This window comes from Pieris napi, chromosome 15, assembly GCF_905475465.1.
Source record: "Pieris napi chromosome 15, ilPieNapi1.2, whole genome shotgun sequence".
NCBI lineage: Eukaryota > Metazoa > Arthropoda > Insecta > Lepidoptera > Pieridae > Pieris > Pieris napi.
In genome coordinates this window covers 7,366,487-7,386,490 of record NC_062248.1, presented here as the reverse complement: position 1 = coordinate 7,386,490, position 20,004 = coordinate 7,366,487, and the positions used below count along the sequence as shown (strand labels likewise).

General features: G+C 32.6%; 2 protein-coding genes across 4 annotated transcripts; both read right to left on the bottom strand.

Moving 5' to 3' along the window:
* Positions 1–4: 4 nt before the first annotated feature.
* Positions 5–13,218, bottom strand: LOC125056620 (protein phosphatase PHLPP-like protein). 3 transcript variants are annotated; one of them, XM_047659813.1, is made up of 7 exons: positions 12,445–13,218; positions 12,169–12,359; positions 10,283–10,518; positions 4,819–4,930; positions 3,497–3,616; positions 2,756–2,909; positions 5–2,387 (listed from the first exon to the last, which is right to left on the bottom strand). In XM_047659813.1, the coding sequence occupies exons 1-7, from the start codon at positions 12,959–12,961 to the stop codon at positions 46–48; spliced, it is 3,672 nt and encodes a 1,223-aa protein (XP_047515769.1). In that variant the 5' UTR covers positions 12,962–13,218; the 3' UTR covers positions 5–45. The 3 variants fall into 3 exon arrangements, with proteins under 3 accessions (XP_047515769.1, XP_047515770.1, XP_047515771.1); XM_047659814.1 differs by lacking the exons at positions 12,169–12,359; positions 12,445–13,218 and adding an exon at positions 11,224–11,815; XM_047659815.1 differs by lacking the exons at positions 10,283–10,518; positions 12,169–12,359; positions 12,445–13,218 and adding an exon at positions 6,233–6,380.
* Positions 13,219–13,359: 141 nt separating this feature from the next.
* LOC125056622 (serotriflin-like) lies at positions 13,360–19,922 on the bottom strand. The gene is made up of 6 exons (XM_047659826.1): positions 19,740–19,922; positions 19,072–19,205; positions 18,851–18,984; positions 17,838–17,983; positions 15,945–16,139; positions 13,360–14,128 (listed from the first exon to the last, which is right to left on the bottom strand). The coding sequence occupies exons 2-6, from the start codon at positions 19,163–19,165 to the stop codon at positions 13,900–13,902; spliced, it is 798 nt and encodes a 265-aa protein (XP_047515782.1). The 5' UTR covers positions 19,166–19,205; positions 19,740–19,922; the 3' UTR covers positions 13,360–13,899.
* Between the last annotated feature and the right edge of the window lie 82 nt (positions 19,923–20,004).

Below are 20,004 nucleotides of genomic sequence, written 5' to 3'. Positions count from 1 at the left end.
CATATTGTGCTAAAGTCAAGTTTTATTTACAGGAAATTGAATAATTTATAGTTCTGTAGTTGCTACACCCCAATATTGCTGCATTCGACCTTCGAGATCAAGCGATTCTTGGGATTGCGCATTTTTTTCTTGTATCACAGCGAAATCGTACTCCAAATGATATGGCATTAGCCTCTGAAGGGAACCAAAGTACGCAGCGTTTGGACCACAATTAGGCATACGACCGGACCCAAAGCGGAATTCTGGCTTTAGAGCAGTACCAAACGATCTTGCACTTCCGAAATGCTTAGAAAGAAATGGTAGTTTCGATTGTTTCCCTGCCAAATGTAGTTGCGGACTGCTGCCAGATAATCCTTTGACACTTTTTAGAGTATTCGTGTCGGTTTTAATACCTTGTGATAGCTTATCCAGTTCTTTATCGAATATCATTTGCGTGTTTTGTTCCAACATATATTCCCAGCATTTGAACTGTTCCTCAGATGACGGTATTTCATCTTTACGTTCTTCTTTGTCTTCCTCAACGCGGACCCGGATAGCTCTAGCGACTCCACCCCGTGGTTTTCTTTCTGAAGCTCTATTATGAGACCGGACACTTGCGTAATGCTGTTGGCTAAGAACTTCGCTAAGAGGTCTATCGCTTTGACCGCTCGGAGATGAACGATCGCTATTCGATTTTGGAGATATCGAATGGCAGCAGGGTTCTAAACGTGAGCAACAGCAGTCAGATCGACAAACTGGTTTAGTTGTGTTTATTGTTTGTCGCAGCTCTCGCATTAGTAAATCAACATCGGAACGTACGGTATCAAATCTCACTATAACCACAGAAATACAATCTTCAACGCCGTAGCTTTGTGCCAAATCTTGTAGCCGTTTGGCGGCTAGAACAGGATTTCGTTCCGATCGTACTTCGGATATTGCAGCTTCAACAGATACAGCACTCCAGAATTTGCCATTACCAAGTATGAGGAATTCGTCATCTTCTTTTATCACAGTTTGAATCACATCTGGGTCTGGCACAGTGTTGGGGAATCGCGAGGAATATCCTATTCTTTTATTATTCTCTGCGCCTAAACATAATGGTCCAGTTCGTCGACTCAATACGGCTTTAGTATCGCCTACATTTGCCAATCTCATATTGTATCTCCTAGTTGTTTGTCCGAATCCATTTTCTGGCACATTTATCTGAGACAAATGACACATGATAAGTGAGGCACCGTTTCTCTGTCCCTTTTCCTTTAGTTCTCTATGTGCAGATAAAACGACATATTTCATATATTCATTGACAGTTTCCTTAATAGACTTTTCTTCTAAAAGCAATCCAGGTAAGCTTGTCTGCAATATCTTCGTAACTTCTGTATCGTTTTCTCCGTCTATTACAGCGAAAAGACCTTCTTTGTTACAAAATGATGGAAGACGTATTTGTCCACAAGATAATCGTAACACTTTACTTGGACATTCTGAAAAACCTGTCACCCAGGGCGTAGTTCCGGTGAGTTCCTCATGATAAGATGTCTTTTGAGTCCAAGCCGTTGAGTTTCGCCCGGTGACATCCACTAAGCTTAAGGGCCTTTGACATTTATATGCATTAAATTGTGATTCATCAACTTGCAGTCTCTGATTACAAGATATATCCAGAAACTTTAACTGCTTCGGAGCAAGAAGTCTCAGATCTATACTATCTAGTTCATTGTGTGCAAAATCTAGCACTTTCACAGAAGCGCTACAGGCAAACATGGGAACAGATCTTAGCCGATTCGAATGAGCCCTCACAACTTTCAGATTATTGACTTGAGGCAAACTATCTGGAAGTTTCGTTAGAGAATTTCCGGATACGACAAGTTCCTCCATTTCAGGCCAGAAGTTGAAGAAATTTTCCGGTAAACTTGTCAAGCAATTATAGGCCATGTGTAATATCTTCAAGCCTCTGAATGTGGCTATGACGTCGATGGATTCATCATTCAAACAGTTAGCTGTTAAGTAAAGGCGTTCTAGGATATGTGAGGAGACACCCCTAACTCGTGGTAAGCGGCTTAGTCTGTTATTTGCGAGGTTTAATACACACAACCTATCGCATACAGAAAAGAAGTTTTCTGGAAGAGCTTGAATAGAGTTATTGTGTAAGAGGAGTTCTTTGAGAGGTGACCTGAGACGAGGCATCGACGGTATTGTCGATATTTTATTATGGGCTAAGTGCAAATGGCTAAGACTGGAGAGTTCACTGCAGAACAGATGTTCAGGGAGGGATGTCAACTGATTGTTGCTTGCGTAAAGTTTTGTTAAGTCAGAGCAACCACTGAGCCATTGGGGTAATGACGTTAATTTGTTGTGTGATAAGTCTAACTCTATTAGGTTTATAGGCGGAACTGATGTGGTTAGACTCTCCAAATCTGAAATTGAAAATTTTTATCAGAAAATATTTAATTAATTGTTGGATATTATATTTAGTGGGTAGGTACTATGCTTAATAGACATTTTTGGCTGTTGTAACCGATCACAAATGGTAATAATAATAATAATAATAAAGTACAATTATGAAATACTAAAATAGCATTCAATTGTTTTTGTCTTATTTTTTAACTACACTGTGTTTTATTCCTAAACTGAACCCTTAATAAACTGTTAAATTGTTTTTGTTGAAAGACGAGACATAGACTATCGAACATAAGATTTCGTATTTCGTTTAGTTCCAAATTATCCCACTGAGTGCTCAATTTCATACAAAAATTTGTTACTCACGTATTAAGGGTAAACTTACGATTAAAAGGAGCCCGTAGCACTCGTAGCGAGGCACCGTGTAAGGCCACGTGTTGTATCGCATTGTGTGACGCGTATAACTCCCTTAGACCGCGTAGAGAAGACAATACAAGGACTTCCACCGCGTTGTGAGAAACGTCTAGGGTTACCAGATGCTGAAATTATGTTGAATATTGGATTTTTTTTTATTTTACTCATACAGAGCTATGAGTAATACAAGATATAGCCCCTAACATGGAAGATACTTAAACTATATCTCGTATGTATTTTGATTAGTTGAGACTATATTCTATGGGATGCTATAGAATTTATTTAATTTCCGTCCATCTGCAGGTACATAATTGTGTTCGGGGTGTAAAATTAACAGCTTTTGTCGAAATAATGTTTAAAAATCCTTTTCTGCTACCAAGAGCAAGTAACTAATATAAAATAAAGGTATTTCGTACTAGTCAATCCTTAATTGTAAGACCTGTGACTTCTGACCAAAAGAAAGTGGTCTGACACTCTATTTTAACCTATCCTTCGCAAGCCTATCCAAAAAGTCCCCCTGTCTTTTTAAGTTCAACCGACCACCTCCAGTGGCCTACCTCTCTTTCTTTTTTGCGCTTAAAATAAAAAAATAAAAAGTAATATATTTGTATTCAACTTCCTATCTCTCTATAATTTCGTTCTCCTAATAGAGACTTTTGATATCTATAAAATATTTCTATTTAAATAAGGGATATAATTGTAGAGAACTCACCTCATAATTACCAAGAATAATGCTTCCTTTTAATCTGTTGTGACGAAGATCAACATTGGTAAGAGGTGAACGATGCTCGCATTTGCTTTCATCGCTTGGACTCATAGGTCTTGAACCCATCTGAAATTGCCAAACGCAATAGTTAGAGATTTTGTTTTTACAGCCAGTAGCCGATCAGTTTAAGACGTAAGTATTATTGTTTCGCTGTTTATGCGCAACGAATAGCAAGGCTGTAATGCCCTCGGCCCTGAGGCAACCTTCTGAGAATAGGGAATGTGTACGGAAACTACGAAGGTATCTTGATATATATCAGTTTCCTCTATTAAAATCCAAACAATATACACAAATCAGTTATTTACTCTGTGACCTCTCTTTGCTATGACAGGCATTTTAATAGAAGTTCTATACTGTATCATACAATACTTTTGAGGGTCAAAATATTTTTTGTTTACGTAGTATAATACCTCTACATAACATTGAATTTGTTTTAATTGTTGGGGTAAAACACAACAGCTCATACGCAAGCACATTGAACATTCTAATACTTCAAAATGCTCCTACAATCCTGTATGGAACTTAGCCTCACATTTCTGCATATGCTCATTAATCATTTTGTCTATAGATAAGTTGGTTTACATCTTCAGTGCCTAACACATTTTATTCTTACACGAACCGGAATTAGATTCAAAATGGGCGAAGGTATTTATGCAGTGTAATTTATGCAGTGCAGGACAAAAAAAAATAGACGAGATTTAAGTTGCGACTAGCACCCTACGGTATTACATGTTTATTTATTAAATTAGCCTATAGTCTAATTCAATATAAGAATATTTGAAACATACCTATAGTACCTGTATACTATATCTACTACTAATAAAAATACCAAATTAATTAGATGCAACATTATTTCTCTTATTGAGGAGATATGGGACGCACAGTGCATTATATTAGTAGAAAATTATTTCTCGTTACATTGCCAAAGGGACCACATTTTAATTTGTTGTAGTGTTAAATTTATCTAATTTTAATTATTATTCTATAGGTTAAGATTGTACCAAACGTATCACATAGATAAACTATATTATTCATTACTAGGAAATGAATAATTACTACTTGAAGTGAAATGTTTTTCCTGTGCAGTAGGAGAGCTGTAGATTGGAGGAATTTAGGAGGAACAATAAGATGATAATAAAAACATAATTTATTACAACGCAAACAATATTTCGTACAAGAGATTTCCCGAAGAGCATCAAAAACTAAATAACAACCGTTACTAAGGTCATAATATATACGATATGTGTTTTTACTTTAACATTACTTACTCCAAAGTTAGTGATCATGTTTCGTGCAGCTACGATTATTCGTAGATGTGGAAGTTGTAGAACGAAGTCCAGAGATCTTAGTTCATTGTCGCTTACTTGCAGCTCTTCTAACCTTAAAATAATTTAATTTAATTATTAAAATCAGTACGGAGCCCAGGAGTTTTTACTTAAACTCAAAAATTTAACTTTACTTGTTTACCAGTAATCGCTATTAACAGTAATAAGATTACCGTAGTCCGTAGAGACGTGAAACAAATATTAAAATTGTTTAATAAAATTATATACATAATAGGATATTTGAAAGGTAGTGCTATTACATTTTTAATTATTTACTACGACTTAATATCATTAAGAATGAATGTAGTAAATTAAGAGTTTATATAGAACTATAAAAAATTATATTTAAATGAGCCCGACGTTACATCAATTATCATTATTGCTGATTGTTTACAAGCGTTTATTTAATTACATGATTTCTGGCATTAGGCAACCTCTTTTATATTTCCTATTTGGTAAAGTAATTGTTTTTTTTTCGCCGGATAAACTATTATTAATTTATTGCAACACTGACATGTTAAGCACGATAAATTTTATATAACCTACACGTAAAAACAATGACGAAGTGCTATCAAATAACACGTAAATAGAGAAAGTCAATGCGTTATTAAAGACAATACATATTAATTCATATAATCACGAATATCATCACCTATTAACGCTTTAATCAAAGTTTACAAGGTGTTTAATGAAAACCCCAAATTACTAATGAAATATGCAAATTAAAACTATTGTTAAAAAAGCAAGGATTTTAATGTTTGTAACGAATATACAAAAACTACAGAACTGTGTCGATTTCAAGAATTCTTTCACAATTGTACATTATCCGTGGGTAATATAAGGTACATTTGTTTACAAATTATTTTAAAGTTATTTATTCCAGCCGAAGGACAGTTTAATATTTTTTGAGACTTTGTTTATGCTGTACATAAATAAGTAATAAATAAACATGCTGTTAGTGTAAGATAAACCAAATTGCATTAAATATAAATTAATATACGGATTTTTATGTATTCGAAAAGTCGTTTTAATAATTAAATTGTATTAATTAAAAATTCTGTGCTGACCACACACCTAGGTTATACGCTCTAAAAATGCATTCACCGTGAATAAAGAAATTTAGATTAAACTGACCTCAGCCGAGATCTAAAAGGAAAGGTGATCGCAACTAAATAAGAGAACCTACTTTATAAATTATTATGTTATGATAGATTGTAAATAATGTATGGTTGTTATTTAATTACAAGAAAATAGCTCGTACGTGCCTAATTAATCTACTGAAGCAATCATTTATTTAAATAACATTAATTCTGAATATAATAATAATTAATTTACCGTCATAAAAACAAGTGCTCACCAGATTAAAAGGTCACATCATGTTCCAATCAATTTCATATTCACAATTCACGTTACTGTGCAATTATTTATTTAAAAAGCTCAATTTATTAATTTAATTCGTGAGGTGTTAATGTCTGAAGAATTCACGTATGTAACTGACCAAGACTGCGCGCGCGCCGCCCCACTGCTCACGTGTATCGCAATAAAACGCAAGACCGGGATACACAATCGATGTTACACATTGTTTATCTACAAATCTATGTAATCATTTCCTCTTTTATTAAATAAAAAAACTATGAAAAAACACTAGAGCGATGTATTTTATTTGTGATATTACGTAAAGGAACAAACTACAGAATAAGTAATTTAATAAAAACGCAATTTTTAATAATATAATGTAATATGCATAACGGTAATATATAACATATTTATACCGTGAAGTGGATTTTGCGGAAATAATGTAGGTAATTTTTTTTTAGTTAAACTTCATCATATAAGTAAAATACGAAAAACGCAATCAAGAAAAACTTATAATATATTATTTGTGTACGCAATATGTATTTTTTTTTGCATTTCTGGATGAACTCCTATTGGATTGAGGGTAATACCAAATATCAGTAATAATCTTAACGCTTTACCCTTAGTATCATACTTTTGTAAATAGCATGTAAAGATTATAATTTTGTTTAATGCCTGGAATATTAAAATCATTTCAATTACTATGTAGAAAGAGCTACATATTTTATTTTGTTTTACCCTTCTACACATTTAAATAATCTCTTGCTACTGTAAGTTGTGTACAACTGAGTGTCTTGTTGTGTTCGCAGTTTCTTATGCTTAATATATTTATTAGTAAATAAGGTTTGACTTAAATTACTTATTTGCCTTAAGTTAGGCCAGATTGTAATGTCCAATGATGTCTCAATGACTTTTGATAAAAAATCTGTAAGGTATGTAAATTCATTAGATTACAAATTTTCATTATATAATTTAAAGAAGTTTTATTAAACTTCTGATATATACGTTACTATTGCCATTGACATTCGAATATTAGGAATATTTGGTTGTCAACATATTCCACGAAGTATCAAGAGACAGTTACTTAACTTCCAATATATTTATATCTATCTCAAAAATAATTAAAACCCATTTGTAAATTAATAAGCTATTATGCAGTTTATAAAGAACTTTATTTCCGTTTTGAGGAACAATAGAATTAACGGAAGATGCAAAATAGAAAAACAAAATATGCAATCAGATCCCTTAATTGGCTTCAAGTTCCTTAAGATAAGACCGACAATTATAAGTTATTTTATACCTTGACATTTAAAGCACAATGCTGCATTGATAGTGTTCACATCTGAAGATTTAATGTTTTTGTAAGAACAAAGTATTCAACTACATGCCTGATTTAACTTGCCTCTTTTAGTAAAAAACCTCTTCGCTGAGACATCATTGGACATTACAATCTAGCATAACTTAAGTCTAATACGTAATTTAAGTCTAAATCAAGATATTTAACATAAGAAAGTGCCCAATTACACTACATACAGTCTATCAAGGGAAATATACTCTGTTCTTGTTTTCTATTTTTATGTACTTAAGAATGTTTCGCACTTAAAATTACCGTGCCCACGTAAAACAATAAAACACTATTATTTTTTGACCTGATGTCACGTAGCAGTTTTAATACTAAATATTTATTTATAATGAAGTTGTCATAAAACTAAGGTGTTTTAGTAAATTAAAATGTTATTCTTAAAGACTCAAGACTGTACAAGTGAACATATGACTTGAATGTGTTACTGCCATAATCTATTTGATTTTAAAACACCTCCCAAACAGTTTTTAAAATCAAAAACAAAATATTGTTTAGTAAAGATAACTTGTCTCTATTTCAAATCAAACCAGAAATGATTCTTTTGTTTCAAATGTAATCCTACATAATATGTTGCCCAAATTGTTGACGAAAATGATCTTGCATGCTCTACATATGACGTGCGTAAATAAGTATAAAAGTGATATACACCAAATGTAAAATATGTAGCTGTTTATACGGTAATTTAAGGTAAACTAATAAAAAATGTTTTCTTGTAACATTAACAAGGACATTGTAAGTATTGGGGGTTGCGCGAACAGCAAGTGAAGGTGCGCACGCGTCGCTGCACAGATGTAGATAGCCCAGTACTTGGTGCACGGCGTACTCACTCAAAAAATTGGCACACAACGGATATATCTCGTCAATTACTGACAACCGTTCTTTGTGATGTAACATGTGTACGTATGTGTAGTAATATAAGAGAATTCTTATAATGACTGATAGTGCTATCAAATTTGATTTCTATACAATTGTATATCCTGTCACGTAAGAGCTATGGAGTTTCTAATTACTTAATATATACATATAAATTTGTGTGTATAGCTATTCTAGAGTCTTAGCGACTCCAACGATCAGAAATTCATTTATATATATAATTAGGCTAATTATGATCTTGAAATATTTGTGGAAGTCCAGGAAAGGTGCGAAACATAAATAATTAGTAAAAAAAATTAAACGCGGCAATTGAACTAAATTTCCAATAAAAACACATCTTTTATATCTGATGACTTTTGTTTTTTTAGAAAAAAAAATTGGCTGTGAGTATGAGGACCGATCTCTTTCTCTATTCTAAAATTTTACAAAAATATATGTAGGCGAAGTTAACCGGGTCATCTAGTAATTAATACAATTGACTAAATGCTATAAATTAAAAGAAAAAAAAAATGGTCTCTCCGTATATTATATTATGTGCAAAACTTATTAGCTATTTAAAAAAAAATAAAAGGACATAAAAATAAAATATAAACGTCAACATATTAATAAAATCGTTAACGATGAAATGAAGACGATTTGGACAAAAAATAAATAATAATAATACAGAATTCATATAAGTAGTAATTTAAATGTCTATTCTACATAATATTATTGTAAGGGGATGGGATATTTTATAGAGACTTTTAATTAAATAAAAGTAATAATACAAAAAATAGAACCAATAAACTGATGAATCTTAGATATAACATAAATTAACATTTTCTAGGAAACTTTTATAGGAATAAATAATTGAGTACCAAATCCTTTTTTATTTTCCGTGAGTGAACTGTCAAAAGTTGTTATTTGTGAGTGCCTATAGTAGTTAATTTCTTGTATTTTTTAATGTGTAATTTTGTTTTCCTAATTCATTTCGTGTGTTTTTTTTTGTTTGTGAGTGTTTTTATAAATAAATTGTGTGTAAAAATCATCTAACTTGTATTTCAAAAATATGAATTATTTCTTTCTTATAAAAGGGAATAGAAACCCTTTTACAGCACCATCTAAATCGTCATTCATCATTTGTCTTCATCGAATCAAAAGGCAAAAAAAAAATAATATTATTTCGCATGATGATTTGTATTTTTCGCAGTACGCAAAACATTTAAGCAATGAGCACACCGAGGCTAGAGGTACTAACGGCTACGCTTCGTCGACCGACCGTAAAGAAATGGAATCCATAAAACCAAAGAAGTGCCTATTCAAACGCTTCATACAGAGCATCTACGTCTGACCAATTAAAATTGCATCATTCAAAACCTACTTCCGTGGCATGCTGGTTAACGGCCATGGTTTTACTGACTGCTGGTCTTTAAATTAAGAAAATTTGGAATTTAATTTACTGCATTGAAACAAACATTTCTTTTCTCATACACGTAAATTTATAATTTGTTGATGTTTTTTTATATACCAATAACTTATTTAGGTTGGTTGATACATTAAGTTATTATTATATATAGTCTCTCTGCAATGCACGGCACAATAATTAAAAAGGTTACTTGATAAAAAGTGGTGCGTTTCTATGTCATAATCTCTTAAATCTCTATATGAGTTCTCAGTTTAAATTAAATTAATTAATAATTAAATTAATTAATTATTATTATTCTAAAACTAAAAACTATTTTCATACAGCGGTGTGCATCAATCAATCAATATTGATTTCAATGCACACAATATTTCGGTACAATGTTGAACAATCTAATATATATGTTTACTTACTGTACTAGTTGAGACATTTCTTTCGGAAGTTCTGAAATATTATTATTGCTTATATCCAGATGAGTTAGGGCCTGTAGCGTGCATGTTTGTTGTGGTAAATGGTATAAGGTATTCCCGCGCATGCGTAGAACGCGTAGAGCAAAATCTGCGCCATGTTGCGCGAGAGCCGTCGCAAGACAAGATCTACCACCGCCACTGAGGTCCAATACATTTGGAGGCTGCGTACTCTGAGTGGCCTGGAATATATACTTAGTACGTGAGTAAATTCCATATTGGGATTTTTTTATAATAAGGAATACCAACGATGGCTTTGAATATGCTTAAAAAATAACACTGAAATACAAAGCAATTAAGAGGAACGTGCTAACATTGGTCATGTAGGCGTTATATTTTCCCGATATGCGAGATTAGATCCTTCGCACTAATAGGTACTGTTGTATAAACTAGTGCACGACGGAGCTCGATAAGCAGTTAATAAGAAAAAACATTATTATTAGTATTAAATTCAAATGAATTTATTTATTCGAAATATTAGATAACTAGTACGTTTTCCCATTAACGTTGTGGATTATAAATTTTAAGCACTTTCCAGAGGTGTTAGATAGATGTTAAGTTTCCAATTAATATTTATGAAGTTTCAGTCAGCAAAAATAGATAGAAAAAATGCATTTACCTATTCATATAATTTTAAGTAATTTAAATTAAATTAAAAAGAGAATGTATGATGTCATTTAATTTATTTCAAAATAGAACTTTAATGAACCCTACAAAACTTGTTGATGATCAACTAACTTAACAGATTGGTATATATGGCTGAGAGTATTCTCGTACGAGTCTTTCAAACAAAAATTATCAAAAAAAGAAAATTGGTGCATTTGTTTGGAAGGCACTGGCACTTGTTATAAACTAAATAGATAATTAATACATTAAAACTGACGCACCGAATTAAATTTCCCCCTATATATCGTTGGTTCCAGACTATCCAAAAACACATCCTCATTTTGAGTAAACACATCCAAACTATCACTGTCCTCAGATATCATTTTACGTATATTCAAGGTTTTATAATCTACCATACATTAGATTGCACTTTAAGCGCGAGACCGTCGACCTCAGCATTGTTATTCCTAAAGACTATGTAATAACTTCCATTCGTTTTATTATTTTGGTCACGCTTGTTGAAAAGTGACTTATGAGTGGCCTTGCGATCTTCACATGTTTCTACAAAACTATTTGTACTCTGCCAAAGTCTGAGTTAACTTTGGGTACGCGAAAGCACGACTGAGTGATAACTACGATTTGACTGTCTGGGTTTGGTACACCTGCCCCGCTAACTTTAGTTATCTCGAGCGTGACACTTGCAGGGTGATGCGCACGCGATTTTCTATGAATTTATTAGTAACGTAACTAATTTTGATCGCTATGGATTTTGTTATTGTACAAAACTCCATAACCTATTTAGAGTAGACGTTACGTTATATCAGCCTTACTTAAAAAAATCTGAAGGTACAACTAATATTTTTATCACATAATGTTTTTCGTAGATTAATTAATGCATAACACATTTCTTAAAACGTTTTATTTCTCTTCACTAGATAGAGCGACGTTTATTTTATTTCTGAACACAACCCTAATCAAATTATATAATTATAAAATCGCTTAGGTAAAAGATTTCTAGTAATTTCCTCTATGCGAATGGTTCGTTAGTTTGAGAACTGTACCGGAATTCTCAATAATTTGCTCATAACTCAAAACAGTGATCCGAGACACTATCAACTCAAGAAACATATTTGCAAGCATTTAAAATCACTCATGCATATGTAATGAGACTCAAGAACATCTACAGTAAGCCCTAGATCGAACCTTACTTCATCCATAGTACTTACATCTTTAAGCCAGTTGAACCACATATTTCTCTCCCATACTGTACTAAATCCCAAAAACAAGTGATTTAGTCCTGAATCTAACAGATTGTTGCCTTGCCAACGAGGCTTAATGCATATCACCAACCTCTGCGCCTTAGGTGGGCAGAACTCAACAGTTCCCCCACTCAATTCAATTTTGTCCCAAGTTGTTCCTGGACAGATAAAGAGAGATTTTAGAGATCAATAAAAGAGTCGAACATATAATATAGCTAGCCATATAGCTATGATTGTGCTTACCTAAAATATGTAACTGCGATCCAAAAATTTGTGCAGACCTTGGCTTCCACTGTGGAAAAACATGACCTTTAAGAACATACACTGTTCCGGCCTGACACACTCCACTAGATCGCGACGCTGGTCCAGCACACCATCGCAGACTGTGTCGCATCTCAGGATCCACAGCCAAGCGAAGCCGACGAGCCTCTGATCTCCATCCGAGTTTCATAAGAAATTGCTCCTGAATCCTCCACGGATATTCATATGATTCCAGTCTTCTTGTCTGTTCGCCAATTTGCAGCCATAATGTAAGTTCCTCACTAAACCCAAGTTTTTTGTTTACGTCTTCTGCTGTGGTATTATTGGACACCTTCACTAATTTACTGGGAGCATCAACCGCGTACGGCTGGAGCCCTTCAAACACACGTATCCAGGTGAACTCTGAATGGGTTTTGAAACCCCTGGTGGATGATAACCGGCGTAGAGACTTGCGCGGGACGGTGGGCGATGAGGCGTGCAGCCCATCGTCGCAAACCATAGCGGCAGATGGACGCAAGGCACGGAGGCCGCTAACGTAATGTCCGCACGGTGCCCACTATTGCATTACAATTAGGTCGAGCGAGGTGGGGGTGGGAAACATGTCGTTCGGTCACTCGGGAACACTGTATGTAAATTTAATTCAGACATACCGATTGCATAGTAATGCCTATGACAACTGATAACCATTTTTACATCCTTACTAAACTCTTAATAAACAATAACTAAGGTTCAATTTAAGACTGGAGTTTGAACTGGTTAGAGTCGGTTCCGCGTCGTCAGTTACCCCACCTGCTGAGTCACCTGCTGTGTGCAAGGACCATGGACCCTTTGTTTTTTAAGAAAGGACTATACATCACAATAAAATAACGTTATATATTTTTATAGAAAAGATTGAAATAAGCTTCAGCTACAACAATATATTTCTTAATAATTTGTAGAGCATTTAAAATAATTTTACTAACAATATTATCAAGAGTTGCTAATAATCAAGAATCAAGGTCACGTGCTTTTAGGGTACTTAATAAGTAAAGTAGGTAAATAAGGTAATTTTATATAAACAGCTTTTAGCATCCCGTGACTGTAAAATATAGTAGCTCTACAATTATTTGACAAACCCTACTGTAATATTACCTTAAGGCCGATTTACATTATCTTAGTGTTTAGGAGAGTGCTTTAGGATAGTACTTTAGTTGAAACATGTAAACGCTACTTGCTTTAGTAAACGCTACGCTAAAGAACTTGCCTTTCAAGTTGTACTAAAGCACTCTCCTGAACACTAAGATAATGTAAATCGGCCTTTACCTTATGCGCACGTAACATATATCATACAAATATTAAACGATTTAACGATTGCTTAAGATGTCACGCTTATGGTAGAGCTAGAATACTTTATAGAGAAACTTAAAATGATGGACATTTTAAATATAATAGTATCTTCTACCAAGGATAATTCTTGTGTAACCTTTGGTTCCCACAAGTGCATGTTGCATTACAAGTACCTTGTGGACAGACATTAGCAACTCTTACAAGATCATTACAGTTGGAGAAATAGTCTTTAACTGGGCAAGAGTTGGTACAAAGTGCATCAGACACGCAACTTTCAGTGCAGTCACCGCATTGAGGGCCGATCTTGTATGGATACTGAATTATGGTTTCCACGTTGCCACTGCAAAAAAAGCAGTTTAAAGTTATATAAAGAACTCTCTAGTATTCGATACAGATCCTAAGACTTTATAAACACGACAACAGCCTTTATATATTCATGCTGATATACCCCCTCATTCGTAAACTGAATCTATCTCACAATGTTTTGACTAAAGATTTATGGCAAAGAAAGAAGTTTTAGTTAAAATAATGCAATAAGGTTTATGTCACCTCAAAGTTAAGTATACTAAAAAAATCAAATTCAGGCGTCTGCTGACTTATCTTTATATAACGTGATTGCTTTCTGTTGTACTGATCAGTGTTGCCCTAATGGTATCAGCGTGCGACTCTTTGGGTCTTGTTGAAGAGACCCAAAAGAAATATTATCACCTACTAGAAAAAAACTAATGATCACAAAACAGCTACTGAACTCTGAGGTTCAGACCTACTAGGTCTTAGGTTTTAGGTTGTAGAGCTATTTGTTTATTTATCTATCCAACATTTCAAATTGGTATTGACACAATAAAACTAAAAATTGGCCAGTTAGTAGGATGACCTACGACAAGAAAAATACAGAAACAACTGCAAGATTTTTAAATAAGTAATGTTGCGTTCACATCGCTTAGAACTGTTTACATTGTTACATCTAATTAGTAGGTAAAAAAATAGATAATACAAATTGTATGCTTTGCATTATTAAATACTATATAACGTTGATACTTAAGCAAAATAAACAGTTTTATTTAAAGACTAGACAATGTAAATATGTATATACGTAATTGTGCATAATCCTTGTATTTTTAGAAATAATGGATGAAGTCCATAAAAGTTTGCCAGAACTGTGAACCAATCTAAACGTTACAACGATACACGTAAAAATATTAATTGTATTAAAAAAACCTTTAATTAATTAATGTTATGAAGAAACTTGAGGCGTGATCTCCACTGCTGCTGTTAGATATTTTTCATAAAATATTTTTATCTCTTGTCTCTCATTTCTATCTTTATATCAACAACTCACTTGTGTAGTGAACATACTTGTAATAAAATAACAATGTAAAACAGCTTTTATTACAAATATTCTTAGATTTTCCAATTCTCGAAATAGATGACATTTTAGGTTTAGAACACGAATCGAATATAATGTAAGTAGTTTACATAAATAACTATAATTGCGTATTCTGTATGGGTTTAATATCTACATGTATATGCAAGACGTGCAAAGCTCGAGTAATATAGTCAAAGTAGTTATTTTATATTGAAATAGTCTAAAGGCTAATTTGTGAAAAAAGTTTCAGGCGTTCTTTGACACGAGTTTTAAATACGTGGTTTTTTTTTTAAATTAAATCTCTTCACTTCTAAGTAATTTAAATCTAACCTAATTTACTAATAAACATATTTAGCATAACAGTGACCAATAAAATTACTTACAGTCTGTTTTAAGGGGAAGATACTGTGTTTTTTTGTTCTTTATTTATATAATCTTGAATTTATTAACATTTGTATTACTTTATAATTGTGTTTAGAGGTCAAGCAAATTAAATTATAGTCTCCTGCGGTGTCGCTCGTGTTAAGTCTGTAGATTATACATGCAAAAGCCTTGATAAATATACCATCTAACGCAATAATTTTTCTATGCTACTTACTATAGGTGACCGTTATTTTTCCTAATTACCCATACACTTAGTATCCACGTTTTCTAAGTAAGATAGTCTTTAAAAGACATTGTATTCATATGTTCAACATACCTTGTATACATTTTGTATTTTGTGTATTTCTTCAGTAATAATTTAACCATACAGATTTCTTTGTCTAAATAGCATTAAAAATGTACTTACGCCGGGCAATAATGACAAACGTAATTGTAGAAGGTACCCCAAGGACCTCCTGGGCAATGTGCAACACCGCAACCGACTTTATGCGAAGTCGCCCAAACCATCTGTGTGTAATGTCCTACTGCCTTAAGGTTTCTTATCGGAGCCCCATATGTGAAATTTTGATACTCCAAAAACCAATTTTTTATTGCGAAGAACCTGTAAAATATAAATCTTTTATTTCCATCGAAACAACGATATCACAAAAAACTGAATTATATTATTTTGATATTAATAGTTAAACAATAATAAAGTTCATATACATTCGTCCCGGTAATATCAGAGCATATCATATTACGAACCTTTTATATAAATGTATGTTCCGAATGTTATTGCAAAATTTTTCACTTTATTCTCGTTTTATTATTAACCTGCCCCGGATTCAGAACATAGACCCGGCGGGCTTGGTTTTGAATAATATAAAAGTTAGATATATGTTGTCGCTAACTTTTTGGTAGCCATTATCAAGCTCTACAACTCAATCATATATCTCTCACCGTTAAGGTAGCGTTCGTAAGAAACTTTTTAGTTCGACCGGTTTTTCTCCGACATACTTAGCAAATGCAAATAAAATATATTCCTATAACTTTGACAAGTAACGTGGCTTTCTATTGGTAAAATAAGTTTTAACATCGCTTCAGTTGATCTTACCCCCTACAACCGCACACACCTCTTTATAATATTAACTATAATACACTAATGTATATATTAAATAAAATATGTAATTGTTTCCATAACATTCACAGACAATACTCGCACATGCGCACCATGTGAATATAAATCAAGTTCTTGGTAATAAAAACAATAGTCAACTGTTTATTACAATATTTTGAGCCATTGTAAACTGATTCTTAGGTATGTGCATTCTATACGTTATCTCATAAATAAATTTTAACATGATTAATCAAACCACAATTTTAATGTAACATCTTTGTTTTTTTGGGAAACGTTGTAAAATTATCTAGCTGTTTACTGTTTTTATTTGTTTTATTTATGTATATTACATTATGAAATTGATTTTTTTGGTTTAACGATTATTCTTAGTCGTGTATTAAGATTTCTTTAAGTAGTGGAAAATTATAATATCTAAATAGAATGAAAAATACGTTCTTCCAAACATTGAAGAATAAATATGGAAATGTTAAATTTATTAAACACACACGTACATAATACGTTTACGCATTAGAGAACAAATATATTATTGAACCATACACACATATATAACAAATAGGTACTCTGTAAGATAATAAAAATAACTAGCTAAACTAATTTCAAGTTCACTGTTTAAACACAAAGGCAATTCATTACATGTCAGTCTGTAAAATCTGTAATTAGGTGTTCACGAATTTCCTATTATCTGACAATGTGGAGGTTAAGATCGTGACTTTAAGGTAAAATATAATACAAACGGATAAGGAAACAAGCCAATTTAGTAAAAAATAAAACGCACCGAGGTATTAATCACGTATGCAATTTATTTATTTTAAAAGCTTTTTATATAAGTTCAAATTTTTTGTTCACGAAATTAAAAGTCGCGAGCGTTCTGCCTCTCATCTCATTTCTCACCAGATGAGCTTATGGCCTTCTGTTCCATAAAAAAGAGATACTACTCGTAAGTAATATTTTGTTTGTTTGAACTGAGATATAGTTAAATTCTTAAAACAAAAGTTAAACGAATGAAAGAAAAATAAAAGAATATAAAAATTACGTAGTAAAAGAAAATTTGGTATGTTAATCTTTCATATCTCCAAAATCTGTAATCTACAAAGCTCCGGACTAAAAACTATGAGTAAAAAAACCCATTTCCCACTTATCATATATGTACTTTCGACCTAGTATCAAAATTGCTATACATACCATGGAGTCTTCCGTGAAGCAACGAAAAGATTTTGTCCGCATGAACCTAAATAGGGCACAGTGTTTTCAGCCGCGTCATTGTGTTGTAAGAAAACGCATCTCTCTGCGTAATTTTGAGCTTGACGAGCAGCTAGTGGATGCCACGACTGAAAAGGTTTGAGAAAGGAGTTCACAGCAATATAAGTTTAAGATATTATCTATATAATAGAGAACTTCATTCAGAACGACCTCCACTAATCTGTTCAATTGATGCAAAATATTTTAGTATCCGACTTCAAATGATTAATTATCAGTTCTAAGGATATTTAACCATGATGATCTATAAAATTTCGTATGAATATGATGGTTTAAATGAAATATATTATAACTAAGAGAACAGTCTGAGTCCCATCGAAATCAGTTCAGTACTTTTTGAGATACATATATATTTTTCAGTTGTAGGTATTCTTAATTAATATTTTCAAGATTAGTATTATATTTGATAGTTATATATACGAAGTAGAGCAGTGCAACTCTCATACCTGAGGTCGTAGGTTCGATCCCCGGCTGTCCACCAATGAACTTTCTTTCTATGTGCGCATTTAACATTTGCTCGAACGGTGAAGGAAACCATCGTAAGGAAACTGACATGTCTTAGACCCAAAACGTGTACGGCGTGTGTCAGGCACTGGAGGCTGATCACCTACTTGCCTATTTGATTTAAAAATGATCATGAAACAGATTCATTCACAGGCCAGGACCTAAAGAGGTTGTAGCGCCACTAACGTTTTTTTTATATATACGAAGTATGTCATATATCGCCAGTGGTTCGGCTAAAAACTTCGGGCAATTATTTAATTAACTTTTTTATGGAATGGAAATGCGTAAACGCTATCCGATCCCGCCAAAGGTCACAGAGGTCACCTACACACCCACTCCAGGCTACATTAAACCGGGTGCCCGTACTTACAATTAATTTAGACGTTTTGAAACAAATTTAAAGTAAATAAGTTTAAATCTTTTTACAGCTTTACCATTAACAGCATGTTGGAAGCAGTTGGTCTAACTTTGGTTCGAAAAAAATTATGATAGAGTACTATTTTTCTTCGCACCACCGATCTACGAGTACTCAAGCCATCTTCCGGAATTTTATTCGAAGGGAAGAGTTCTAAAAAACATTATTGAAATTATTATAATTTCAAATAAAAAAAAATTATTATAAGATTATAAAACTAAATATAAAAAAAATACTTACGTTTATCGCTCCAAGTTCTTACGCTTTGTAACATTGCAATAGAATTTAAAAAGATGAACAAACCGAACCAAAATATTAATTTCCAAGGCATCATTAATTACTATTAATTACTATTTTAGTGTCTACCATTAATACTGAAAGAAAAAATACACATGAATTATTAGAATATTTAAAAATTGCTACTGTTATTTGTATACAATAGCAAAAATTGTCTAGCACTGTTTATACAGGTGAACATTTGAATTTAGAGTAAATAATATGATTTTATTTATATACAAAATCTTGTTAATATTCCTCCCAAATACATGCCTTGAAACAATTTCAGGGTCTTAAACTTTCCATGAAGTGTAATGTACACATTTATCAAAACGTCTCCAATATTTACCTTATTCAGAACACGTGAACAAATTATGTATGTTAAGAATTCCCATATTAGAATACCTTATGGGAGATAAATTAACCTATGTTAAAATGCCTAAACAAATTATTTTCTTAATTTTTTTTCGGTTTTAATATCACCGTAAATCAATATTGTTATAAATCATTTCATAATACATATATACATAAGAAATGCATTTTAAAAGTTTTAGCGTCAGCTTTTGATTAAATATACTTAACTTAAATAAAAGTAGTTATTATATAGTAAATACTTAAGAAAATAAACTTACCTGTGTCTGATCTATGTATATAATATAATTAAAATTTATCAACACTTAATAATTTTATTATTGATTAATATAATTCTATGCGTATAATATTGCCGTAGTAAATCTTAATATCTTAATGAATTAAATATTAGTCGCGGTAACGGCCATGTATCGCGAGAGTAAGAATTGAAATAAACGGAAAGACGATGATTGACCACTCAATGCCTAGTCGGTAAATTAATTTAATACGCAATTCAGTACATTTTATAACTTATACGCATATGAT